We start from the raw sequence: 27,873 nt of genomic DNA, 5'->3' as shown, positions 1-27,873 counted from the left end.
ATAAGGAAAGGATGGTCAAACAGGAGATATGCGGACGGACGGACGGACGGACGGACAGACAGACACAGACGGACAGAGACAGACAGACAGACAGCACGGGGGCAAAACGCTGCAAAGTGTTGGCCGCGGGGAACCAGGGCGACAACACAAAGCGCCACACCGGCGCCTCCTCTCTCCTCGGCGATAAATTAAAAGGCAAAGGCGTCGATCTGGGCGACGCGGCGACGCGGCGACGCGTCCGGCCAGACGGGCCGCGGGGCGTCGCCCCTTCACCGCCGTCCGACCGTCCGTCGGTCGGTCTGTCCGTCAGCGGCGTCCGTCCGTCCGTCGGTAAAACAGCCGTAAATCACGGACCGGCGACGCGAGCGACGCGTCGCGGACTAGACTTGGCTTGCTCGGACAGGATGGGAAGTTGGGCAAGCCGCGAGGCGCGAGTCGGTGGGGAGGGTGGGGGGCACGAGGGAATGCCCAGAGCAGCCCCGGGCAGCCCCGCGTCCCATATTTCTCGCCAGAGCCAGACAAATCAGGTGCCGATGCACGCGAGGCCGCGCCAGACACTCAGCAAAATGAACACGGTCCTCTCCGATTCCGGACGCTCCCTCGCACGCCAACGGGGCGACTCGCGAGAGGGATAGAAACGACAAAAGCACGAATGAGACGGCTGGCCGGGAGGCCACTAGATTGGGGCGTCTAGCGCCCCGCCACCGCCACCGCCGTCGATGAAAGGCGAAAAGGCAGGTAAAAGCCGCGCCGCCGCCGCCAACACGCAGCGGATGAGAAAGAAGCCTAATGGAAAAGTGGGGAAGAAAATAATGGATACGGTATCAATTTTCAAGCAAAGCATCACGCGGCGGCAGGAGGGCGGGGCGGGGCAGGGCGGGGAGAAGAGGGGCGGGGCGGCTGAGCGCCGGGGAGCGACCCCAGGGGGCTGAGCCGGGCCTTCCAGCGCCACCCCGTCGCGCCGCCACCCTTATTTATCGGCTACAATATATGAATTGGTGTAATAAACAACGCGTATGAATCGATAGGTGCGCGTCGCGGACCCGGCGCCGCGTAGCCACTGAACACGGGCCGAGCGACCGCGACTATCCGCGACGCAGTGCCAGAAGGGCCGGACAGACTGATTTCCATTTTCGAGCAGCGGTTTTAAAACTCGGGCATAAAAGATAGGGGGCTCGCTCTCGTCCAAGAAGGCAATCGCAGAAACTTACTGCACTTTCTTATCATGATCGTGCTTTTCTCTTCTGATGAACGTCAACTGCACCTCATGGTCGCATTGGACTTCACTTCACTTCAGTCTAGCGCCCCAAGGCGGTAACATTTGCTGTTCAACCAAATTGTTTTCATTCCATTCCGTAAAGAATTGTGGTTGGGAAAATTTTGTCTTTTAAAATTACCAGTTGGATATAAAATGAATAGTTGATATTAAAAAAGAAAATAAAAAGTGGTGATTACGTATCATGGCTTATGCTCAGACCAAGAACATTGGGTTGTGTAAGAGACGCGGATGAACGGAATTCTAACATCGACAAAAATCCGAGTTACTGTAGTTAATCATCGTTTATTGCGCAGGAGACAAATACAGAAATACAACACTAGCATTTAGCTAGTTTAGAATTCTACAAGAAATAAATACAAACATTACAACTGAGTTAATATGCTATTGGAAATCCTTGCCACAATGCGTAAAAGATAAACTTAACTTCCAGGACGGTAGTACTGAACATTTTCCCTAGAATCTTGCATTACAATTGCTATGATTTTACACAAAATTAGACACGTTATCAATCTAATCTCTACCAAAAAACGAACAGAAGACAATGCAAGTCACGCATGCCGGTCAACAAAATGAAAGACCAAATACCTTCTCGCTCCTGCCCGGATTCTTAATTTACAATTTCCTTCTCAAAGAAGGCGTCACAAAATTACAGCTAAAACAGAAATCAGGCCTACACTTTTATTTTTTCCGTGCGAAGTTCAAAATAACTCCTTTAATCTGATTTCTGTCTGAAACATTTGGTGATTATCGTGCATTCAAAGATGTCTTCGAAAGTTTGTCCTTAGAATGGATTTTAAAATGGCTATTAACAGATGACCTATGGGTAAACTTTTTGTCACAAACTGTGCACTTATGAAGCTTGTTTCCTAGATGGGTTTCCAGATGACTTTTGAGAGCGGATGCAAACTTAAATGTTTTTTTGCAAACTGTGCATGTATAGGGCTTATCTTCAGTGTGGTTTCTTAGATGAGATTTGAGATTTGAGGCAAAGTTGAACCTTCTATTGCAAATAGAGCATTCAAAGAGCTTTCCTCCAGAGTGGGTTCTTAAATGAAGCTGAAGACCATTTGGGCAACGAAATTTTTTATAGCAAAGAGAGCATTCAAATGGCTTTACCCCGGTGTGGGTCCTTAGATGAGATCTAAGATGGGAAGTCTGATTAAACTGTTTGTTGCACATCGTGCATTCAAATGGTTTATGACCTGTATGGATCCTAAGATGAGACCGGAGATGTGACCCTTGTCTGAACTTTTTATTGCATACCACGCACTCAAAAGGTTTCTCGCCTGTATGGATTCTACAATGGATTGTAAGCTCATATTTCGAAGAAAATTTTTTATAACAAACATCACACTTCAAATTCTTCTCCTTAATATGAATTCTTAAATGATTCCTTAGATCCGTTCCATTACTAAACGTCCTGTAGCAAACTTCACATTTAAAAGGCCTATCCTTAGTATGGGTTAAAAGATGCCTTTTAAAATAAGCTGCCTGTCTAAATTTCTTTTCACAGATGGTGCACTTATGCGGCTTTTCCTCAGTGTGGGTTGAAAGATGGCTTCTGAGATAAGCTGCCTGTCTAAATTTCTTTTCGCAGATTGTACATTCATACGTCTTCTCCTCGGTGTGGGTTGAAAGATGCCTTCTGAGATAAGCTGCCAGTCTAAATTTCTTTTCGCACATAGTACATTCATGCCGCTTCGCCTCGGCGTGGGTTGAAAGATGCTTTTTAAGATAAACTTTCAGTTTAAATTTCTTTTCGCAGATTGTGCACTTGTGCGGCTTTTCCTTGGAGTGAATTTTTAAATGAACTTTAAGGAGACTTGCATATCTAAATTTCTTTTGGCACGCTGTACATTGATGAGTCAGCATCTCTGCAGGCTGCTGCCTGAATTTCGGATTCGCAGTACCACACTTTATAGGGTCAGTGACAGCATCGTCAGACGATTTGGGTACCGAGGAAAGCACTTCGGATGCGACGCGGCGTTTCGGATCCATCACTGAGGCTCGAGCCTGCAACCTGAAACACGCACCGTCTTTTAAGTTCTCGTAACTCGGGCTCAACACAAGCTTATCTCAGCAGCACACGTACCTTCACTGCTGCGACGCGTACAATGGAGACCTCCGAATGAAACTGGGGCGGTATGTTAAATAAAACAAGTTCTGGAAAGGAAATAAAAAGGAAAACGTGAAAAAGTGTTAGCAGTTGGAAAGGACAACAGCGGGCCAAAGTGGCTACTGAAAAACACATGACATTGTTCAGAAAACGAAACCAATAACGCCAGTCAATAACTCGAAATGCAAGACCCTCGAACAAACTATGTATAAAAATGGGTTTGACGTGGCAGGGCAGGTAAGAACACTCCTCGACAAGCCTAAAATTTACTTCTGTCCACGTCTAAACCATAAAATAAATTCACACAAAGAAACGCAAAAAAGTCCATAACAACCAGTAAGAAAGTATCTACCGAATTTCCATAAATTTATCTGTTCACAAATTAAATATGTGGAAGAAGTTTAAAGTTCTTGGACGTTTTGTTGCGTGGCGCGACACACGCAGCCGATAGAAAGCAAACAGAGAGAATGAAAAAAGGACACGGTAAATACGGAACCTGGTTTTCCCAGGAAGCCTATGGTAGAGACATAGGCGATTTCCAGGCTGTTCCTGGGAAAACCAGGTTCCGTTTTTACCGTGGAGGGCCGGTCCGAAACAATGCAGATAGCGAGGAACGCTTCGATATTAAATTTCACGTAAAAGTGAGTCAAACAGAGCGGGCGCCAATACCGCGGATGGTCTGGGGATTCGTGGAATTAATGAAATGCCACCAGGACAGACCAGGAGGGAAAAGGGGGGGGAGAGAGAATTAGAGCACAAAGCGACATAATGAGAAATTCGTCAAATTATTGGCAAAATCATTTCGCGGAGAATATTAACGAAGTAGGGATCGGGATGAAAGCAGGCGGACGCCACTTGAGAAAATAGGTGGGCTCGGCCGTCTCCGTCGCACTGCAGCGGCACTGCTGGGACCGAGGCAGGGAGAGAGCGAGAGAGACGACGCCGCACGACGGCCAGCGCGTGCCGCCTCGTGGCCCACACTCTGTACACTGCGTGGCACTGCGCGGCACTGCGTGGGCCGGGACAAGTGGCTTCGGTTCACCACACCCAATCCCCCCCCTCCCCCCTCTCCCCGTCTAATCAGAACGGACAAGAAAAATAGGCGCCACTGCACAACGGCTCGGCCCTACATCACGAAGGGCCATGAGGGGGTCTCGTGCGGCCGAAAGTCGAACCAGTGATTCCACCAGTGGGTCAGACATTGGTTGGCCTGTTGCGCAGGTTCGCACCGACGCGGGGATCGGCTCGGAAAGGCTTCGGGGATTCACCAAGGACAGCTTCTTTCGATTGAGTTGGACGGAACTGCATTTCCAGGAACATCTCAAGAAGCTACTCCCCTCTTGCATAGACAGGGGTTGCACATACCGGCCTACCCAGGTTACGAATCGTTATGTGGTCAAACAGGTTCATAGGTACGAACTGAGGGTGTCGACGAGGAGAGCACCTAGGCCTGGAGAGCACCTCGCAGGGCAGTCCTCACAGAAAGGGATCGCCATTGTATCGAAGGCCCAGTCGTCCACAATGGCCTGTCCGGCTCCCCTGACCACCGCCCGGCCCAGGCCCAGGCCCGGGCCAGCCCCATTCGGACACATTTTCATTTGACAAGTGCAGCCCTGGCGACAGTCTCCATCCATCCAGTTGGGCCAGTCTTGGCGGTTCCCGTACCTCCAGGACCTCCTCCAGGACCCTCAGCCCTCCGCGGCCACTGGCCGGCCGCAACTGGGGGCGAGGGCTTCATCATGCCAAGCACCTAATGCCCGCCAGGCCGGCCGGCAGGGCTCTCTCTCCGCCTCGGCCGCCTCGGCCGCCCCGCCCCAAAGCCATCAAATCTCCCAGCCAGCCTCAGCGGGGAGACGCTCCCAGCGGGCATCCCCAAGGACCGCCAACCTCCTCCTTTATACCGCCATGTTCCCCCCACACATTGAACCAAATTCGAATCTGGTCGTCGTCAGCCAGGTACACGAGGGAGAGCGAGAGAGAGAGGGACACAGAGTGGAGGCCTGTTTCCCCCTCCTTACTCTGTGTGTGTGTGTGTGTGTGTTGCAGAGTTGCGAATAATTGTGAAAGGCCGCGAGACGCGTGCATTATGGACGTCGCCTTTCAATTTCCAGCGGGCTGGGCCACTAATGCATATTCCAGCAGGCTCGGCCCGGCGACGGGTAGGTACGGCTTCCGTGCGTAATCCTCTCCCCCCCTCCCCCTCTCTGCGCTTTTTCCCGGCTTCCACCGAGGCTGTAGACTGCGTGCAAATGGAGACTGAGCACAACAAGGTGTCTGGCAGCGCACAGTGGGCCAGAAGACCGGTGGAGGTGGTCAAAATCCAAGACACATTTTGAGATCCAGAGTCGCTAAGTAGGGCTCGAAACGAACGTGTGACCCCACCAACGGATTGCTCTCCGAATGAGCAATCTATTAGTGGGTCACACGTTCCGTTCGAGTCCTGTTTAGCGACCCTGGAGCTCAAAACGCGTCTGAATTAAGTTTTGGCCGCTGCGTCTCACAGCAGTACGACGCGTGTTGTGTCCTCCCGTTGTCCGCACGCGTGTCGTCCGATAAAGACATCCAGGAAGCGCGCGCGGTTCATTGTAATCGAGAAGGCGGTGACATTCAGACGCGACGTAATTATGCAAATGGCGTCTGCAGGCGATATGCATTGCGATGCATTGCCCCACCCCACGCGCACCTGGAGTCCTGGAACAAACGGCAGGGACACCGCTAGGCTGTCCACAGCGATTGTCCATCAAAATGTGTGCAAAAAGTTGCAGAAAAAAACGTCAACTTTATTTTAGAAATTTAGGGTCTCTGTAGCATATCTATCTACATCACAAAAATTATGCTACCGCAAAAAAAAATTACTGCGTAGTCTCTGACTCAGACAGTAAAGAAGCAAAAGAATTTTTGCAAAAAAAGAAAAGAATGAAGGAATGAAGGAATGAGTGAGCAATCATGGGATGGCTTCCTGTGGGTGTAATAATCTGTCAATCCGTGTGTACACTGGCGGGCACAGGCCCCGATACAACTGTCGCGTCCCACTCGGCCGATGGCGCAGAATGAAAGGGTGGAGGCAGCGCGTCGCGAGGCACATGTATTAAACAACGGAACGCCGAGGACACGGAAACACGTGTAGTAGCGGGCCAAGCGGGCCAAGCGGGCCACGGGGTCAGCAGCGCGGTGCCGTCAGAAAGGGAGAACTGGCACCAAAAAAGAAGAGAAAAACACGGCAGGAAGGATATTTTGAGCGGCGAGCATCAACGCCAAACACCACAACAGGAGATTTTGGACGGCCAACAGAGAGAATCAACACGGGAAAAAAACATGGCAACTGTCACACAAGCAGGTGAAGCTGATGAAATTCGATGAAACAGAGCGATGAAATAAAAGCGACGGACTTCTCGAAAGCCACCTCCACACACAGTGCACCAGATCGCGGAATGCCGCACTGCAGTGCGCTGCAGGGATTCCAACGGACAGATGGCATGCCGCTCCATGAATGCGTGCCAGCGCGGTGCCAGCGTTTTGCCCACTTCACCTGCCTTGGCCTTCGGGCCTCCGGGTGCAGCCAGCCGTTCGCACAGTGTAGGCCACTACGCCGCTTCGCCAGTGCCACGCGGAGACAAGCAAAGCAGGGAAGTCCGCATTTAAAAAAAATGATTTTATTTTCAACGACTATGCCTAAGAACAAGTCCGAAGAACCGACCACAAGGTGAAGCGCCAGTAAGTTGGAGAAAACGGTAACACCTCGACACGATTTTCTACACAGGGTGGCATCAATTCAATGAGTGGAATGGCAGATTGAGGACCAGTTTTAAAACAGTTCACCATCCCGATATTTGACGAGTGATCCCATATTCAATGTGTGTAGATCTGCAAGGATTGAAGCACCCAAGCTAAATTACTAAACGGACCAGACGGCCTCAAAACCTCGCTCAAACGCCTTCGACCGAAATCTCAGCGCGAAGAGACGTCCCGTCCCGGTCGTCGGTTGTCTCCTCCCTGCCGGCGAATCATGGCGTCGGTGTCGCCACCTCCTCCTTGCCGGCTTCCCGGCACAGCGCGGAGCAAAGCAGCGCTTATTCCGAGTCATTGGGCGAGGGGCACCAAAACGCGTTGCGCGCCCACGGCCGGCAAGGCCCCGCCCGGCCCCGCCGCCGGGCTTTTCAGCGCTCTGTCTCCCTCGCACCCGCGGGGCGTCCCGTAAAGGAGCGAGAGAGACAGAGTTTCGGACTGGCGCTGGTCACCGCTCATCACTTCCCGATGCCTCGATTCGATAGGACCGCGCCGTGCCGAGTCCTGCGGCCCAGCCAGGCCGAAGCTGCGGTCCGAGACTCTTTCTCGTCGCGCTCTCCCTCGCACCCATGAGCAGCCCGTGAGTGCGAGAGAGACACTGCGAATCGGCCTGTGCCGACGTCGTGGGCGCGGCCCCGGCGGTCCCGGGGGGCGCAGTGACAAACTCCAGTGCATTTGCATAAGCCGCGTGCTCACGTGCGGCGTGCCAACTTTTTCAACGCGCCAGCCGCGGCGGGCCTCAGTGGGCCGGCGCCGCGGGGCAAGACAAGTACTCAACAAAACGCAGTGCACTGCAAGGCAGTGGCTTTGGAACGCGGCGGCCGCCTCGGCCTCGTGCTCTGCCGCTAGACTTGTGTCGCAGGCGTGGGTGTCCTGCCTTTTCTTTCCCCGTTGGTGACGCGCACCTAAAAGAAACTCTTCGGATAAATCAGTTGTTTCAAGTTGTGTGCGCTCGTGCGGATGACACGTTCGCTCGAGCGTGAACGAGTGCAAGTGGATTTAGCGAGCGAGCCAACCACCTGGCGCTCCTCAGTGGTCCTCGTTCCCAGTGTAGCAGCCGAACCAACGCTCCAGCCCGGCCGGGCCGGCCGGTGCAGCCGAAAACAATGAGGACGGACGGCCGCAGACGCGGCGCAATCCAAAGCGGGCAGGGCCGCGCAAAGTTTTGCTGTTTCGTAGTTGAGTCCGGCGCTCCCTGTGGCGCGGCAGGCCAGGCGAGTCGGCGAGTCACGGCGGGCTGACCCGGCAGGTCAAGAGGCTCGTCCAATCGTCTCCCTGATTGAAGAGGCCCGAGGCGGGACGAAAGCGGCGGAAAGCCGGGCCGGCTAAAAGCCGCAAGCCGAGTGGATGCTGAAAGCCCGGCCGCTGAAAGCCCGAGGGCGCGCCGCGCCAATCCCAAAGCTGCCGAGCTGAAAGCGGCACAGCCCTTAATTTCTCGACACGCCCACCAAAGGGCGCCATCGAGGGATTAGAGGGGGGGGGGCTTGTTGGCGCTTCCGGCTGCACTGGACGTCCGCTGGAAAAAGTCATCTGCCAATCCGGGTGGCGCCGGCGCCAATATGCAGGCCGTGATAGGGCGCGTCCGGTTTGGGATAGCAACCAAGCGGGGCGGGGAGGGGAGGGGGTTGCAGCGTGCACCGGCAGAGGCGAGGCCGGGGGGCGCAGGGGGCAGGCAGGGCAATCATTACTGAGGGAAGCTCTTATCGCCAAATCTGCCGTGCTTCGGATTCCGCTCCGGCCGCTGCCGCTTCATGTTTTATTCGTGTCTTGCTCGATGCGGTTTCTGTGTACAAGTCCCACCCCCGGCCCGGGCCCGACGCAACCAGACGCATCCACCCCCCCCGCCCCGCCCCGCCCCGCCCCGCCCCGCCCCGGCGCCATATCGTGTATCAGACATCAGCCCACCGGTATCGCCGTTATTTCCGAACTTGGCGATAGAGAGTCGTTACATTAGCGCGGCTCTCCTTGCCTTGCCGCCGAACGCGGGTAATTTACCCGCCCTGCGTCCCAAAGCCGCACGCCAGCCTCATTCCGAGAGTCGTCGCTCCGTCTCCCTCGCACTCACGGCGCGGCCCGTACAGGTGCGAGAGAGACGGAGCGACGAAAACGCGTCTCGGAATCAGTCCACGGCACCGCACGGCTAGCGCGCGAAGTTGGGAGCCGCTGGAGGCGGGCCGGCTAGGCCGGGCTGGGCTCTGCGAGCGTCCAAAGCCGCAGCGGCACGCCGCCCTGCCCGCCCTGCCCGCCCTGCCCTCAGAGGCCGCGGCCTGCAAGTTCTCGCAAGGGCCCGCATTATTGGGTGCCACAGGACAGGCACCGCGCCAGGCACTCAAATTCCGGCTTCGATCGGCCGACTCGCCGAGAGGAGGCGCAGGCGACTCGCGATCCAGTGGCGGATCCAGTGTCAGCCAAAAAGGGGGGGGGGGGGCAAGTGACACTTTCCGTGTGACTTTTCAACTACCTTTCAGGCACCTCTAGAGGCCAAGAAAGGAGAGGCGGGGGACAGTTGTCCTCCAGCGCCCTGCAGCGGGCCCAGCGGCCACGATGACGACACCCCACTGGGTCCGCGCCTGGACTCCAGCCGCCACATTCCCGGATTGCACGGCGGGCACACCGAGGGTGGCGACGCCCGCCTCTCGTTTTCCGGTCCAAGGAAGTCAAACTAGACCAAATTATTTAATCGCAGGCCGGAGAAACCGCGCGCCGCGCCGCTCCAGCCGCTCCAGCCGCTCCAGCCGCTCCAGCCGCTCCAGCCGCTCCAGCCGCTCCAGCCGCTCCAGCCGCTCCAGCCGCTCCAGCCGCTCCAGCCGCTCCAGCCGCTCCAGCCGCTCCAGCCGCTCCAGCCGCTCCAGCCGCTCCAGCCGCTCCAGCCGACGAGGAGCAGGAGGAGCGGCTGGAGGGCTGCGCGGCTGCGCCACGGGCCGCGACCGCCGCGGCGTTTCCACCAATTTAATTCGCCGAACTTGCTTCGTGCCCGTGACGTCTGGGAGAGGGCGGCCGGCTTCTCGGCGGCGCGGCGACTCGGCAGAAGACGAAACCCCGCGAGGGGGGGGGAGGGGGGATTACTCCGCGACACCGCGAACTACACGTCGCGAAGCGTTCGGTTCGCCCGCGGGACCGCCCAGGTAAATAGCGCCTCCCCTCCCCGTTCCCGCGTTGGTTGGTTCCCTTTCGGTTCCCTTCGGCATGTGTCAACATAATTTGCGTCGTCCCGCCAGAGATAAAGGGAAAAGTCCCATAGACAATGGTAATTGCCCCTTCAGAAAGGCGGACAGTGCAAAAAAGGGGCGAGGGGGGAGGGGACGCATCCGCCATACGCGTATGTCCCGTTGCCGGGGCGGCGCGGCGCGGGGCGGGCCACACAGGAGCCGCGCGCGAAATACAATGGAAATCATAATGAAGGCCGCGCGAGTTTCTCATAGCGGTCGCGGCGCCAAAGAAGCAGCCGCGTCGCGCGTTCCGCGGAAACGGAGCCGCGGGAAGCTGGAAAACCAATTGGAGCGGTGGCGCGGTGTGGTGGCACAGTGTAGAGGCATGGCGGCATAGTGGCGCCCCGCCCGCGCAAGCAGTGTCGCGGGGAACGACCGGCGGAGAGGCCGCCCAATCGGAGCGTGCTAGGAGGAAAACAGGCTGCAGCGGACTTCCGTTACCGTCGCTCTGCCTCTCTTGCTCTCGAGGGTGTGTCGCGGACAGGTGCGAGAGAGACAGACCCGGCGACGAGAGCGACTCACGGCCGTGCTGGGGACTCGAACCCGCGGCCCAGCCGTCGCCGGGACAGCAAGTGATTGTCGCGAGAGGGGGGGTCCATTCAGCAGCCAGGCGGCAAGGCGACAACGGCAGCAAAGGTAACTTAATCGCTGATGAATGAGACGCGTCGCTTCTTGTTTCAGTTCGGGATAGGGTGTAGGGGCCTACGGTGTAGGGGCAGCTGCCAATGCCTCGCGCCTCGCGCCAGCAGGTGTCGCTCTGTCTCCCTCGCACCCCCGCGGGACGCCCGATGCGTGCGAGAGAGAAGCCAGCGTCCGCTTCGGCCTGCAGACCCCACCCCACCAGAAGGCCCGCGCCGGCGCCCCTCATATACATTTCGACTCTAGTGACACGCGGCGCAGGGCGTGGCGTGGCGAGGCGTGGCGTGGCGAGGCGAGGCAGGGCCGTGCGGGGCGGGGCGGGGCGGGGCGCGCAGAAAATAGGCGCCAGGGACTGTCGATAAAATGGGTAGCATCAGCGGCCAGCCGGCCCCGCAGATCGTGCAAAAAGGAAAGCCGAGAAATGCGTGGCAGGCCGCCGCGCGCCAATCTCAAAACGCCGCGTTGGGCCCCATTTTCGCGCCCCTCCGTCAACGAGTGCTTCCGCACCACGATTGCACGAATGACGTCATTTCCGGTTTGAAACGCCCTCGGGGCGGGCGTTCAAACGGCGATGACGGACCAGGCTGTCCGTCCATGTGGACAGCTGTGGACAGCGTCACAATGACCGACCGGCGCACCCCGACTGTCCCCGACTCGCCACGAGAGCGAGAGAGACAGAGCGACGACACTGCTTGACCCGGCTCGTTACCGCGCCCGTTCTAATTGTTAAGGCAGGCAGGGCAAGGGCGGGCCGACGGGGCGGGCCGAGACCGAACACGGCGAGGTTCGCGCCAATCGGCCCCACACGACACGGGACGCGTCTCAGACGCCTTCGGGAACCCACTCGGGCTTGGCGGTCTGCCGATCACGGGTGTCAGCGGACAGGTTTACCGTGCAGTTCGTCCTGACAGCAAATCTTTGAACCGGAGAAAAATGCTTTCAAAATTTTAAGCATATTAGTTTTTAGCACAGGGCTTTCTTTCTCTTACAAAGTTGTAGGCAGGCAGGCGGCGGGCAGTCGGAAGGCCGGCCTACAGTGCCGCAGCAGCCGCGCCCCTCCCAGATCGCACTCACTTTCCCGCGACACAGTCCCAACGAGACCGAAACCTGGCCGGGGCCCAAGCAGGATTGTTGGGGGGGGGGGGGGCAATAGAGACGGTGCACGTCCCCGGGGTGTCCTGGCGGAAACTGGGAATCCGGAGGATAAATTCACTACGGCTGGCCGCGGTGGCGCCGCGCCCCGCCAATGGCACGCGGGGCATATGCAGCACAGTGGGCCAGAAGAAGGGTGACGGACGGACCGACAAGTCAACAGACAGACAGACAGACGGACGGATCGACAAGTCGACAGACAGACAGACCTGCAGGCAAACGGACAAGGTGAAAGGGATGAGGAAATAAAAGTGGGAAGTGAGACACGGCACGGCTCAAAATAAAACATCCTGCGGATGCGGCGTACTAATGCGTACACAGAGCCTTCCCATTCAACAGGATCAGCCACGGCGGGCGCGGTGGGGAGGGGAGGGGAGGGGAGGGGCGGGGCGGATTGACTTGGCCGCCGACCTAAGACCGGCCTGACCCCGGCAGTCCCGCGCGGCCCCGCTGCCCTCGCGGCCCTGCCATGGCCGTGCGGCTCGCCCTGCGGGCTGCGGGCCCGAGACGCCTGGGTGGCCCCGCGGCGGCCCCGCGGTGGGGCCTGGGCCGGCCTGGGCCCCACTGGGCCCCTAGGACGCAGGACGGGTCCGCCGGGCCCAGAGTGATTCCGAACAGTCAGTCTCTCTCGCACTCTTACGCAGCGCGCCATGAGCGCGAGAGAGACCTCCCTGCCAGTGTGCCGGCCGCCGCGGTAATGTGCCGGCGGGCCTTCAAGTAGGAGGCCCTGCTCGCCGTGCTCAAGCCGGGGCCTCGGCGGCCAGACCAGCCAGACCAGGCGGACCATACGAGCGCCGCGCCAGCAGCGCCCTGCCTCGCTCGCACCCGCAGGACTACGCAGGACGCCCCGCGAGTGCGAGAGAGACAGCGCCGCGGACGCCGTTCGGACTCGGCCTGCAGACCGGCGCGGCTATAAAAGCAAGCCGGCTCATGCAAACACTGACTCTACACTCTGCTCGCAGTTTCGTTTCGTTTTCGGCGCGCGGCGTCAAGGACTTCGGTCTGCTTCCGAAGAGCTGTTTTTCGCCGCCGTCTCTCTCGCGCCCCTACGGGACGCCCCATGAGAGCGACAGAGGCACGGCGACAAACCGCCAAAAGCACGCCGCCGTCACTTTTAGAACGTCGCCACTCGTCCGACAGACGCGACGTCGAAATCCAAAGCCGCAAACACCAGGCTACAGGCTACGGCGCGCTGGCCGGCCGCCCCGCCGGCCGCCGAGCCACACAGAGGTTATGTCTGTCCGAGCGGCGCGCGGCAAAGCCAGGCCTCGCCAGGCCTCGCCTCGCCACCAACACTCATTCGCACAGCGCGTCTATACATACCGACTGGCAGTCGCGGCGCCGCGCCGAGAAGCAGCAAAAACCAAACACGCGGAACACTTGGAACGTAAACAAGCACAAATCACAAATCCGGCAAACGCTGCGTCCGCGTCGCGCCACTCGGGAACAAACTGACGAGCGGCTGTCAACACGCGCGTCGTCTGCTGCCGGCACTGCCAACCTGCGCGCACGGACCGCACGGGCCGCACGCCGGCCGGCAGCCAAGGCAGCCAACCTGACGGCGCCAAGCGAGGGCGGCGAGCTGCAGGCTGATTCCGAGAGCCGCTTTCATTGCTCTGTCTCTTTCGCACCAGAAAGGAACGCCTCACGAGTACGAGAGAGACAGCGACGTAAACGACTCTCGGAATCGGCTGGCGCAACACGCACGGTGCCCACAGTGCGGATGCAACCGACGCTCTGCAGGACCGAACGCTGAGGCCGCCGCCGCCACACCACCGTGAAATTCGAGCATTTCGGTTGCGTGCCATAGATTCGAAATTTTTATCTGACGGGTGGCGCGGCGCCGCGCAGCACGGTGGCATCATTTCGAAGGCCGTGACTGAGAGGGGGATTCAAGTGACAAACGCTAATGGCCGCCAGTGGCGACAACCTATGTCCGCCTGTCCCGCCGTGTGTGTGCCTGCCTGCCTGTCTGTCTGTCTGTCTGTCTGCCTATTCGTCTGTCTGTCCGCCACCCCCACCCAGCGCAGCGCGCGGCAGGCTTCCTCCGTGGCCGAGCCCGCCGAGCACAAGGAGTGTTATTTTGAGAAGGCTCTAAACTAACGCCTCCTTTTCCCCGCTCAAATCGGGGCTTCGAAGGGCGTCCGCTAATCATTTGCGCCCCCGGCCGCCGCGCTGGCTGTCTGTCTCTGTCGCACTCGCGGCGACGGCGAGCACACAATGGCGCGGCGAAGCGGCGCGACCTGTTGACTCAGTTGTTTGGCCGACATCCACATTTTACTTGCATTTACACATTTCCCTTCTTCTTCCGTTTGTCCCCGCTCGTCCGTAGCGCTCCATCGAGGGGTGCCTACAGTGGCGCGGGAAAGAGAAGAGAGATCTGGGGCGCAGGATCAAATACTGCCGGCTGCAACATTTTTTTCCCTTCCCTTTTTTCGTGCCGTGATTGGCGATGCATGGGCGTCGCTCACCCCACAGTGTGCCCCCCCCCCCCCCAGTGTGCCGGGCCATGGCGCCATGGCGCTACAAAGTGCAGAGGGCGCCACCGTCCGCGAGCAGAGCTAGCAGAGCGCCTCCCTGGGAATAATTGAAAGCTGGGAACAAAAAAAAGAAAAGCGGGAAACGAAAAAATCGGCGCAGAGCCGCTGAAAGCGCGCCACTTTGCGGGCAGCGCGAATGCGAGGCGCGAGGCGCCGCGAGGCCCTGTATGCCCTGCTGAATGTTTTACATCAAAGGGGAGGAGCTACCTCACCGCCCCAGGCTCACCGCCCACGGCACCAAAAAAATATTTTCCAAAAATTAAAATTTCCTGAAAGAAGTTTATTATGCACCCGAAGGGCGGGAGCTGGTCGTTGGTAGCGGCATGTTCCATAGGCCACGTCTGACGACAACGCCCGAAACAGGTTTCTCGTCACAAGCCCCCGCGGAACACCGGCATCGGTGAGGAAAGCCACACCCAAAAAACGCTAAAACAGGCAACAATGTGTCCGATCGACCGGAATTGAGGTCAACAGCGTTAGTTTTTCCGATTCCAACGCGCGGTTTGAAAAGGGGGGGGAGCAGGATTCGGAAAGACCAGATGATGGCGAGTGGGCAACCGGAGCCGTGGCGAGGCCGGCGCAGGCGGGCACAGATGGCGAGCTCTACTTGAACAGGCAAGTTGATGGCCGATGGATGGCCTGCGCTGCCTCGGCCCGAAGACCCAGCCAGCTCGGCCGGCTCGGCCGGGCTTGGCCCGGTTTGCTTGTTGCGCGAGATGGGCCGGGCGGAAAGGGAGATAGACTGAGTGGGCCCCGGAGCGCGGCGGAGGGAGAGCCACGGGCTCAATGGCGGCGCACAGAGGCAAATTCTTGATTCTTCTGAGCAGCTTACGAAATGCAACAGTTTTTGTTCTTCTGCGCTGCCTCGGCCGAGCCCAGGCCGCTGGCCAGCGCGGCTTTCCGGCTTTGCTTCTGAACGCGGAGTGCGACCCGGGGGACGAGGGGAGTGTTCGAGGGCGGGCGCGGCAGGACGAGGCAGGGCCCACTGGAAGCGCGTTGAACACGCCCCGCAAGTGACGCCCGCACGCCCGCACGCCCCGCAAACCTGCACAGTGTATTTTTTGACGCCTTTGCACTGCCGGCCGGCCAGGCGGGCCAGCCGTGGCTTTGCTCGTCTCTTCGGAACGCCCCGTAGGCGGCAAGAACGAGCCGCAGCGTGCGTGAGGCCGGGGCGCGGCGACGGACAGGCACGCAGCCATGCGGGCCTCACTGGCCTGACCGCCACGCGAGGCGCCCCGCCGCCCCGCCGCACCGCACAATGCCCCCACAGTGTAGTGTCCGAGCGCGGCGACGGACAGACACGCACATGCGGGCCTCACTGGCCTGACTCGCCACGCGAGGCGCCCCGCCGCCCCGCCGCACCGCACAATGCCCCCACAGTGTAGTGTCCGAGGCGCGGCGACGGACAGACACGCAGCCATGCGGGCCTCACTGGCCTGACTCGCCACGCGAGGCGCCCCGCCGCCCCGCCGCACCGCACAATGCCCCCACAGTGTAGTGTCCGAGGCGCGGCGACGGACAGACACGCAGCCATGCGGGCCTCACTGGCCTGACTCGCCACGCGAGGCGCCCCGCCGCCCCGCCGCACCGCACAATGCCCCCACAGTGTAGTGTCCGAGGCGCGGACGACGCGGACGTGCATGACAGGGTGGCGGGGGAGTTCCAAGTCACGCGCGACTTCCTCAACGTCGTCGTCCTCTGGTGGCGTCATTGGCGGATTCGGGTTCGCCGTCGGCGGGCCGCCGTCCCCGCCACGCCACGCCCCGCCCCGCCCCGCCCCGCCTCGCCCCGCCCCGCCACGCCCCGGCCGACCCTGACAATGAACAGCAGCGCCGTATCTCTGCCGCCGGGAAGCCCTTCTCGGGTACGCCCCTCGCTCCCCCGGGACGCCCCGTATCATGCCATGCAGGCCGGACTCTCCAAAGTTCACGCACGCGCACGCGGCGGGTTCAAAGCCTCGCGCCGGTCGCCTTTTTTCCGGGCGGCGGGACGAGGCGCGGCGCGCACTGCGTGACTTGGCTGCCGAACCGCGCTGCCGCCGCCCCACCCCGTGCAGTGCAGGCACACTGTGCAGGCCGTGCAGGCCGTGCTGGCCGTGTAGGCCGTGCTGCACGTTGCGAGGAGCGGCCCGCCGAAATGGGGTCGCTTGGCGGAAGCATCGACTGCATGCGCGCCACGGGGCCGCGCTTGTGTGAGTGCGTGTGTGCCGCGGCGACCACCCCGGGAACGCCCCACCCCGCCCCGCCACGCCCCGCCCCACCCCGCCCCGCCCCGCCCCACCCCGCCCCGCCCCGCGCACGCCCCGCCACGCCCCGCCCCGCCCCGCCACGCCCCGCCACGCCGCCACGCCCCGCCACGCCCCGCGGCCCCCACGTGGTCGGCGGCGGCGGGTCTGGTCTGGCATCGACCTCGCGCCGGCCGCGGGGTAGTCAGGAGCAGATCCAGGGACGTTTTCTGGGGGGATGTCTCAAAAGTTGCCTGTTGGCAGGGGGCAAAGTGCGACTTTATGCCTCACTTTCGCCCTTCCCTTCCGAATCCACGCCGCTGGCATCCACAAATTCTCGGCGCCATCCCGGCGAAGCAAAGCGCAATCGCGGTGCAAGTGCAAGGCTGCGGCCGGGACCACTTCAAAGGGAACCGCACGCGGCACGGCGTGGCCGCGGCGGCAGCAGGCGGCAGCAGGCTGGCCCCGAACGGCGGCTCCACGCCGTCTCTCTCCCGCCCCAGAGGCACGCCTCGTGAGTGCGAGAGGGACAGAGCGACGACTGTTCGGAGTCAAGCCGCTGGCGGCGGCGTGGCGGTGGCGTAGCCGCGTGGCCCACCGCGCCAAGACACAACAACCTCTCGGCGTGCACCGCGCCGCCGTCCAACAGGTCGTGGGTCAGGCGGCAAGGCCTGCAGCAAGGCCTGCAGCAAGCCCCGCGGGGCGGGTAGGCCGGCTCGTGTCTAGAATCCTCTCTCGGCGCGCCGCGGCGGCTCGGTGGCGCCCACACCGGAAACAAGCCGCGGTGGGCGGCCAGGATGACGATGACGACGGAGTGCTCGATCGCGTTGAGCGTCGCACAGCGTGGCCATCGCGCAAGTCGCAGGGGTGGAGGAGGAACAATGGCACGCCGTCCCGTTGGTCAAGGAGGCCTGATTATTGGGCGACACCTCTCCGCGGCGTAAGTACACTCACACACGCACACACACCACACACACACACACACACACACACACACACACACACACAAACGGCACTGAGGCAACGCGCCCACGGCGTGATGCGGGGAAACGGCACAATGAGTCAGTCACTCACGGCAACACGCATCCACGCACGCAAACGCACGCGCACGCACTCACACACACACAGCCATTGTTCGTCTTCTTGCAACTGAAGCGCCGCCATCTTGCGTTGCATCTCGCATCCTCGCCATTAGTGCTATTGGCCGCGAGTCGCTGTGAGTCGCCCACGCTGATGACACTCGCTTCAGGCTCTCCGTCACTCTGTTAGCCTGTCATTGCGGGCACACTGTGGGCACCTTCTGCCCGCCGTGCACCAATCACGCAACGCCAGCAGCTTTCCTGCCGTTCACCACGCGAGCTACACTGGAACCCATGGATGTGAAGTCACATTCGTTCGAACGTAAATCTTTAGTTTCAACGTCTTGTGACATTCGGTTGAACATCTGTTGTGAGACTCAGTGGAACATCTTGTGACATTCGTTGTTTGGATGTGACTCAAGGCATCATACGAGGGCGGCGCCTAGCCGAGTCACACTGAGACAAGCGTGACATTGAATTCAAACGAACGTGTCACGGTCCTGGACTTCCAGTGCACGTGTTGATGGATGTCATCCACAGCACTACAAGAAGGCGCGCGCCAGGACTCTGACAGCTGCGGAGACGCAGGTCAGGTCGCGGGGGGAGGCTGGAAATATTGTTTGGTTCCAAATGGGAGAGATGTGGTCCCCGTCCAGGTCGCAGTGCTGCGGCGGCTGTGGCGCTGCAGTGGCGGCGAGGCCTGCCGGGCGGCCACCTACCCTACCGCACCCTACCTGGCGAGCCAGCGCGTTCGTCCCCGGACAGGTGCACACACGAGAGGCAGCTGGAGTGGGGGCGGGGAGGGGCTGGCCGCAGGAGGGCTGCTAGTGCTGCCCACACTACCCATCCGCATCATTCTCCGTAACGATTTCGAACATGGCTTCGTCGCTTCATCTCTCGCATCCCTACGGAACGCCCCATGACGACGAGACAGGGCGACGTAAACTTTCTCAGAATGAGCTTGCGTTCGGGCCAATGGTATGCCATGCTGTGGCTGCGGCTCAGGCTTCAGGCGTCTCTCTGTGCTGCCGGACGCTGCCGGCGGCGAGGTGGTCGCGAACCCGAGACCCGAGGCCAGCAGGCCGTGCTGGCCGTGCTCCTCGAGTGCAAGCCGACACGCTCCGCGTCGCGCCGCCGTTTCGAGACGGGACTGTTTCTGTTGGCGTTACTGGAATCGGCGCGCCGCCGCGCTGACGTAAGCCCGTTCGCCCGCGGCCATGGCGGCCAGGCCCGCGGCCAGGCGCAGCGCGCAGTCCGACGGCAGTGCGAGCGAGACAGCGCCACGGCGTCGCGTCACTGCGTGCCGTGCCCTGCCGGCCCTGCCGTGCCGTGCCGTGCCGTGCCGTGCCGTGCCGTGCCGTGCCGTGCCGCGTCGCGCTCTGCGGTTCGGTATCGCGAAGGGCCCCCGAGAGGCCCGCGAGGCCCGCGAGGCGGCCGGAAGGCGAGGCGGCGATACCTAACACGTCCGGGACAGCTGACGTGGCTGGCGGGGAGTACGTGTGATAAGGCTCCAGCAGGGGCGTCGCCGTCGGCCCCGTCGGCCCCATCGGCGTGGCAGCGCGGCCGTGGCGCCCCCTTTGTTCGTGCGCGCCGAGCACCACGGCGTACACCCTGCCCCCGGCGGTGGGCCCCAACGCAAGGCCCCTGGCGCGGCGTGGCGCGGCGCGGCGAGGATGAGTACAGGTACCACTGAGCACGCCTGTTGCTGACTTGGGCTCAACTCGCTTCGGCTCCCCACAGCCCCGGCAGCCCGGCCCATTCCCGTCTCGTCTCCTCGCTGGGCCTTCGCCAGGCTACGCTACGCCAGGCATCCCAGCGTGGAGCCGAGCCGCGCGCAGGCGGGGCCCAGCCGGGGCGGCGCGGTGGAGCCGAGCCGAGCCGAGCCGAGCCGAGCCGAGCCGGCGGCCAGCCACGCCGCCGACCAGCCGGCTCCGTGCAGGATCATGGCCAGGAGGCCCAGGCGGGAAGCCAGGCAGGCGGCGCGGTGGCGCGGCGCGCATGCGCACAGCGGCGGCGGCTGTACTCCGCCGTGCCGTGCCGTGCCGTGCCGCCGTGCCGTGCCGCAAAACGCGGGACAACCTAACCTGTCTGGCGCACACACACTCTCACAGGCCAGCGCCCGGCCCGCCACAAAAATGGCCTCGACCGTCACGTCACACGGTCACACTTTGAGGCCGACCGTGTCGCCAGGAGCAACGCGCTGCCGCTGTGACAGCGGCGTGGCGTCCCGTGCCGGCCACTGCCAGCCGCCAGGCCGCCAGGCCCGTGACACGCACGCCACGCCTCGCCGGGCTGCGGGCGTGCTTCCAGCGTGCTTCCAGCGTGCTTCCAGCGTGCTTCCAGCCTTGAGCTAGGGGGACTCGGGCTCCAGCAGCGCCATGCCGCCACACTGGAGTGCTGGAGCGCGCCGCGCCATGCCGGCCGGAGCAACAAGTTCGGCCGCAGCGCGGGGTGGCGTTGGCGTTGCTGCTGAAGGAGTAGTGTTGTGTCCCTCGACGTCGTCACAGCCTTGAGGCCTTGTCGGGCCGCCGTGACTACGCCGTGACTACGCCGTGACGGCCACGTCCAGGTGTCACGGCGTCTCAACGACGTCGCAACGCGCTTCAGCGAGCGCACTAGCGTAAGGATGCTCACCAAACGATGCAACACTGTTCTTGAGGTGGTCGGTGCACTACACTGTTCTTGACGTTAAGCACTGCACTTTGTCGACCGCCTTATCCTCCATAAAACAACGCACTGGTTATTCACTGACACTCACTGCTCGCTCCGCACCGGGAGGCACTCGCAGGCACTGCACTGCAATCACTGCACTGACACTACACTCGCGGCACGTCCCGCAGGGACTCGCTGCACGTCCACGATGTCCACAGGGTCCACGGCACGTCAACAACGCGGCAAGGCGGTCGGGTCGGCACGACGGCGTGGCGAACTGCTTGGGCAGGCCGAAGTGAAGCGACTCAGACTCAAGCGGCTTCAAGTCGGCTGGGCCGGCTGGGCTGGGCTGCCTGTACTGGTGCGGACGGACGGCACAGGGAAACCGAACGAAAACAGTGTGTGGCGGAGGGGGGAACACGGGAGAAGGAGGAGAAGGGGGAGGGGGAAAGGACGAGTGGGGAGTGAGAGAGAGACGAAAACACCGGTGTGGCGTGTGGCCGCCCGCCCGTTGAAGAAGGATGGAGGTGCAGTGGGGGAGGGGAGGCGGCAAGGACGGGAGGAGGGAGGGAGACGGACGAACATTCTTGAAGTCGAGAAGGAGGAGGAGGAGGAGGAGGAGGAGGGGCCGGCAAGGGGAGCCGGTCGCGGCGCGGCGTCGGGGGCACGGCTGGGTGAAGGAAGGAAGTAGGAATGCGAACGCGTGAATGAAGGCAGGCAATCGGCGTGCCGCCGTGCCCCGCCGTGCCGCGTTGGGCCGTTAGGTCACACACGGCGTAGGACTGGTCAAGGACCAGCGGCTTCAGCCTCCGGCGTCCTCCCCAAAAGGCACGCCTATTTCAGGACTTCAGGCGACGTTGGCCATCGAGAGACGCACGACGCACGCCAGGGACACTCCCATGCCGCGGTCACGACGCGGCTTGGATTCCGGGATTCCGTTTCAGAGCGGCCAGGAGTCTCGCGGTGGGTGCTCGTAGCGGCGCCCGCAAACCCCATCCCCGCGCCCCCCAACGAGGCCCCCGGATATCAACATTATTTTCCCTCCCCGACTCGATCGCGGGGAATATTTCGGCCGTCATGTCGAGCGATCTGTGTCTGCCGGCTGCGCGGCTGCGCGCAGTTGTCGCAAAATTGATTAAGCTCGTCGAGGGTTCGAAGGGGGGAGGGGGAGGGGCGCGTGTGATTGAGCGATTCATCGGCACAGCGGTGATTCTCGCGCCGGGTTTATGGAAACAAAGGGTCGGCGAGAGCAACTCGGGCATTCCGACCGCCGCCAAGCAGGACATGCCCTCCTGCAGGTTCACTGCGGCGTGTTCGGTCGCCCTGTCTCTCTCGCGCCCCTACGGGACTAGGGCCGCCCCGCGAGTGCGAGAGAGACTGCCCGGTCACGGGGCGCCGGTCGGGACAAGAGAGAGGGGCCATAGGTCAGCCTCGGCCAGGGGGCCCCGAGACGGGACGGGGCGACCCGAAAGACACGGCCGGGCCGGACTGGCCGGACCTAGGAACGCAACAGCAGAGCGGCCGTGATCAAATTACCGAGCGACATGGACGGTCGCGTCCGGACGGGGCCGGTGTGAGGTTATAGATCCACCCCCCTAGTCTAAAGCACCGGGAGTGACTTTACCACGAGACAAAACCACCCCCCTTGGCTGAGCACCAAGGGGGGGTGACTTCATTCCGTGGTAAAGTGACCCCCCTGGCCCGTGTGGGGGGTGGTTCAATCCCGCGATAAAACCACCTCCCTTGCTGGTTTAGAGGGGTGGATCCATCGCGGGATAAAACCACTGGGGGTGGTTTTATCACGTGATAAAGTGACTCCCTATCTCTAGGGGGGGGTGCTATTATCACATGATGAAACCACCCCCTAAATTTTGCGCAAGTGACGGGTTTCGACAGCACTAGTCACGACTTACCTGCGGATAAGACGTTAGCGGACTGCAAATAGTGACCTCGACCTCTGAGAATAACCTGGTGGGGGGGTGCCTTTGTAACAGGATAAAGGCACCCCCATCTGTCCTCAGAGAAGTGGCAGGAGGTGCTTTAACCACGGGAAGAAACCACCCCCTGCTCCCGAACAGCTGGCAGGGGGTGCTTTCACCACGGGAAGAAACCACCCCCTGCTCCCGAACAGCCGGCAGGGGGTGCTTTCACCACGGGAAGAAACCACCCCCTGCTCCCGAACAGCCGGCAGGGGGTGCTTTCACCACGGGGATTAAACCACCCCCTGCTCCCGAAAAGCCGGCAGAGGGTGCTTTTGCCAAGGATACGTACATTAACTTTTACTCCTATTTAATACAATCTTCAAGCAGTTCACATCAAAATACAGTGGGAAAGGGATGGGAATTCCATAGATTGACGAAATGTTACAATCACCATTTACATCTGCACTGACCACATGACACAATTAAATATAAAAGCCTCCAACATCTCAGAGGTAACCACATGTTTATTACACATGGCAACAGAGAAATTGTACACACAAAAACACTTAGAACGCATATAGTTATTGCCTTATGTGCAAAACTTAGTCCACACAGTTTGTGTCTTCAAACTTCTGTGTTAACACTGTTCCGTAGAAGCCCCAGATTAACATTTTTGTTCATACAATATGATATAAAAATCCTCTCCAATTCCCCTCTTGTTAGTTGTCAGGGTCATCTAAAAAATAAAAATGTTGATAAATAAATGAAAAACACTTTTCATGGGTTGCCTCTTTAGTAGGCAATTACCGATGAATCATTGAAGATATGCCGTCCTGCAGGAGTCAGAGCGGACGCGAAGTAGTGGCCAGCTCCCGTGTCGCCCTGGTGGCTCTGGTGAGTCACGGTTCCAGTGACGGAGTACTCCATTTTGCCCTTGTACGGAGACTTCTTGTGTAACAGATCTTTCAGACTTAGACATGTGTCCGCGCTAACTCTGTTCTCTAGCTTAACGTTGTCTTCAGTAAATCTGAAAAAAAAATTACAGGTAAAAAAAACGATTGGTCAGACCATTGCTAAGTTATCTTTGCAACTACTGACCTCAACAAGAACACGATGAGAACTGGAGGCAATGTTTCAAATTTAGTGCATTTCGTTGCTCTTCCAACCGTTAGGCAGTTTGGACACTTGTAATCGGCCACGATTCCATTTTTGGCGTTATTCTTTAGTCCTTCCAGGACTGTCTTTGAATGACGCACGTCAATGCTGCACTGCAATCCTTGACTATAAGATTCTGATACGTTCTTGCATGTTCCACAGACAGCTGTTGGGTAAAATTCAAACAATGTTTAAATTAGACACGGTCATTCAAACCATTGAGAATTAAGTAATATCTGCAGTGAAAATGTAAGCTTTTGATTTGTAAAGTTGTGATTTGTAAGTTTCTTTGATACAACTTACTGTCTGTCACTAAGTAGAACCCAAATGTAACGTCCACTGGAGTAGTTTCCAAGCTACGCATGTCAAGTCTGTAAGGAGCAATAATAATTATTATACGGCATTTGTGAGTGTTCACTTCAAAAGCGAGTTTCAGTTACTAACTTCAACTTCTCATCATCCTTAGTAAATTCCCTCCTGAGTTGTTGCAATAGAAGACTCATAAATTCCTGTGCATCTTGCTGCGTTCCCGGTGTAAACTGTTTCCAAAACACTGCAAAAAGCTTTTTAATAAGTTATAATGTTAAAAGGCGTTAGAAATAAAAACAAGTTTGTAGGTCTTACATTTTATGCAACTAAGAAATTTGTCAGGCTTGATGATAGTACGTGACCTGCTTTCCTGTAAAGTTTCTGCCAAAGTGCAGGTGACGCACTGAGGTTTGTTACAAGGGCCTCTGTGTCTTGTGTTGTGCATCAGCCAGGATCCAAATGGAGGGCAGTGAAACAAAACCTGTTTCAGAATTTTAAATAAAATGTTTTGGTCATTTCTTTCAATTTCTTTACCAATTTTTAAACAATTTTAAAAAAAATGCCATGTTAAAGGTACCTGAAGGCATGAATTCATAAAACACGTGTTTCCTAAATTTTCCATCCCTGCACCAGTTTTTCTTACAAAGACTCCAGGTGGTGCAGTGTATAACACAACTTTTGGATTATGAATGGCTTCTCTGCAGTATTGTTCCTAGTAAGAAAAATATTGCAATCAAAACAGTTTTTAGCTCAATAATTTCCTCAGTGCTGTTCTATACCTGCAAGAAATCTTCAGGCAATAATTTACATGCCAGCAACTCATAAGGCATCTGCCAACGCATCCTACTTATGGCTCTTGGAGGGTCATTGCAGGGCCTGCCTTGGGCCAAGCGCCTTGCGTAAAAGCAAATGAAAACTCCACAATCGTGAGAGTTTTCCTGGTTGAGAATTTTTGCCAATTTACTTTTGAACGAAGGAAAAGCTCCACCGACCCTCTCTGCGTGCTCGGCTTGCAGAAATTTGACAAGAGCCTAGAACAATGACAGCAAAAAATTGCATTTGTGGTTTTGCAGACATTGCTTTAAAAGATTTGATCGATTTTCATACAGTCACGTGTTCGCCGTTGTTGGTGCGCGTCTTCTCGGTCAAACTGTCATAGTAGGTTAAAATGCGTTTCTCCAAGTCAATTTCACAAAGTGTCCAATGGAATTGTGACTCATTGTGAATTGGCACAATTACAGTGCTGTAGTCAAAGATGTTAACCTACAAACGTGAAAGCAAAAAATGTTATAAAATATTGTAAAAACAGTAATTAAAAGTGTGCAACTTACATTTTTGATCCAGTTTCGGGCATCTGACAAATCTGCCATTATTTTTGGCATCAAGTAGGTGTCAAAGCAAAACACCTTCTTTCCCTTTTGGGTCTTGTTGGAAATCAATGACAAATAGGCATTTATGATCTAAAGCAACAACTTTACATTAGATTTTTATCTTCAGAAAATTGTCATTTTACTCATTTCATTATATACTAACCGTGTCATTTAACCATCCTTTGCCTTGAATTCTTCTTAAATCTGATACTAAAAGATCAAGAGATTTTATTCTTATGATTATTGAATCATCGGGCATTTTAAGCAATGTCTCAAGTTCCTGTAGAAAAAAGGGACAAAGTTTTCTTTGCTGTATGAAAGTATTTGTTTTCTAAATGATCTCATAGTTACCTCTGGACCAATTTCTTTGGGTGTTTCCACAATAGGTTGTCTCACATCCTGTGGGTCATTTTCTCCATCTGATATAACAATTGGTTCTGACTTTACACTGTCCGGCTCTGAAAAAAGGAAAATAGTTGTGGAAAATACATGTTTTGCTCTTTTAACTGGCAGTACAGATCCATATATTACAAACTTACTAGTTGCACTCGATTTTCCATCTGGTATAACAATGGGTTCTGACTTTACACTGACCGGCTCTGAAAAAAGGAAAATAGTTATTAAAAATACATGTTTTGCTCTTTAAACTAGCAGCAGAGATACTTATATTAAAATCTTACTAGTACTGGCACCGGTTTCTTTCACAGTATTTAACTTTTTTTTCTTATCGATGTTGGCAGCTAAATCAGCGTTTGGCGGCGGACCATCTTCAGGCTGAACATCTGACTTGTTGTCCCCCGCAGGGTCATCCTCGTCTCTTACAATAAACGGTCTAAGGTTCCTGGCGGTTGTTCCATTTTTCTGAACATAGCCTGTTTTTGGATTCTTGAGAAAGTAGGAGCCATCTTTAATAGATGCTATGATATAAGGCCCTGAAAAAGGCTTCTGTTGCCAATCACCCTTTCGGTCATCTCGGCGCAAATTCCTTTTCTTCACATAATCACCAATTTTGAAAATAGTGCCACCGCCCTGTCTCTTATCATATTCAGTTTTCATTTTCTGCTGTGACTTTTTAATATTCTCCTTTGCTTTGGAAAGAACTTGCTTTTTCATTCCCTCGTATTCACGAACATAGGCTTTCATGCTCTCGAGGTACTCTTTTTCCTCATCAGCGATGTCTGCATATTTGCTGATTTCACTTTCCAAAGTGACTTCAATGTTGTCATCTAACGGGTCCACATCATCAACTTGCTCTTCATCTTCATTATCAACCGGTTCAACTGTGTCATCGCCATCGTTTTCAATAAGTAAGTCTAAAGGCAGACGTGGTTCACGCCCAAAGAGCATATAGAACGGTGAATAGTTTATTGATCTCTGCTTCTGGACACGGTGAGCCATCATAACACCGTTCAGCGCATCCGGCCATCTGTGAATATTGTCTTCCAGAGCAAGTGTCTTTAACAAACCCATTTTTACAACTTTGTTCTGGCGTTCTGTTTGTCCATTTGCCTGAGGGTGGTAAGGTCGGGTAACCCTCTGAACAGCCCCAGTAAGCATTTGGAGTTCAATGCTTACCTCATTTACGAACTCTTTACCCCTATCATTGATAATGATTTCAGGATATCCAAACAAACAAATCCACTCCATCAAAAATAGGGCAACATCTTTGGCCTCCCGAGTTCTTAACGGTTTACCATGACAGTACTTGCTAAGATAGTCGATGGCAATTACAGCGTACTTAAAGCCATTCACCTCTGGCATTTGAATTATATCAACGCCAATTTGTTTCAGAACGTCACTTGGTGCTGGGACAGGCTTTAAGGGATCTTTACCCTTAAGCACAGCCAGATCAACCTGAAATATATTGAAACATTAGAAAACAAAATAACATGTAACCAGAACAAAAAGTCTGTCGTAAACGGCTTACCAATTGACATGCCTCACACGATTTAATGTACTTTTTCACATCAACAGAGAATTTTGGCCACCAAGCACGTCTTGAAATGATGTCAATGGTACTGTTTACACCTCGATGAGCCGACAAAGATGCAGCCTCTACACTGCATGCACTACCTTCATGTGCAAATTTTACCAGTTCCTTCTGCTTCTTCCTTGATAAAATGACTTTAACCCAGGGAGGAAATGTATTTTCTCTACCGAGATCTGACTTTTTCCCTGCGTGAGTTTTGTGATACAACTGGTTGTTTTCTACTTTGTAGCTTTTATTGGCCAGTGCCCGGAAGTTCCGTTTATCATTTTTTGTTAATCCATCTGGGTAACCTTTGTTTTCTAAAAAGCGCTTTATATCTTCAAGGCGATATGCACTCGCTCCTTTGTTGTCTTTACCTGCAATCGTGTTATAAATTTTGATTTATGTACAGATTTAGGTTTACAAATTTTGAACTACTACTGTTCTTATTGGTCTGAGAGTTGTACATGCT

The 27,873-nt window shown here is 57.1% G+C and overlaps 2 protein-coding genes across 12 annotated transcripts in view; both read right to left on the bottom strand.

Moving 5' to 3' along the window:
- Positions 1-21,024, bottom strand: part of LOC117639002 (polypyrimidine tract-binding protein 1) — a 202,461-nt gene extending 181,437 nt beyond the window's left edge. For 8 of the 10 annotated variants that reach the window (XM_034374288.1, XM_034374292.1, XM_034374287.1 and 5 more), the window contains exon 1: positions 20,659-21,024. The gene's annotated coding sequence lies outside the window, so the exon portion shown is untranslated. The remainder of the gene's footprint in view (positions 1-20,658) is intronic. The other 2 variants (XM_034374289.1, XM_034374295.1) reach the window with 1 other exon arrangement.
- LOC117639004 (gastrula zinc finger protein XlCGF57.1-like) lies at positions 1,542-13,640 on the bottom strand. 2 transcript variants are annotated; one of them, XM_034374299.1, is made up of 3 exons: positions 13,505-13,640; positions 3,372-3,442; positions 1,542-3,299 (listed from the first exon to the last, which is right to left on the bottom strand). In XM_034374299.1, exon 3 carries the CDS (start codon positions 3,275-3,277, stop codon positions 2,024-2,026), a length of 1,254 nt encoding a protein of 417 aa, XP_034230190.1. In that variant the 5' UTR covers positions 3,278-3,299; positions 3,372-3,442; positions 13,505-13,640; the 3' UTR covers positions 1,542-2,023. The 2 variants fall into 2 exon arrangements, with proteins under 2 accessions (XP_034230190.1, XP_034230191.1); XM_034374300.1 differs by having other exon boundaries at positions 1,542-3,292.
- Positions 21,025-27,873: the final 6,849 nt, after the last annotated feature.

This window comes from Thrips palmi, unplaced genomic scaffold (assembly GCF_012932325.1).
Source record: "Thrips palmi isolate BJ-2018 unplaced genomic scaffold, TpBJ-2018v1 HiC_scaffold_10, whole genome shotgun sequence".
NCBI lineage: Eukaryota > Metazoa > Arthropoda > Insecta > Thysanoptera > Thripidae > Thrips > Thrips palmi.
Note: the sequence above shows the minus strand (reverse complement) of the source record. Positions and strands in the feature narration are given on the sequence as shown.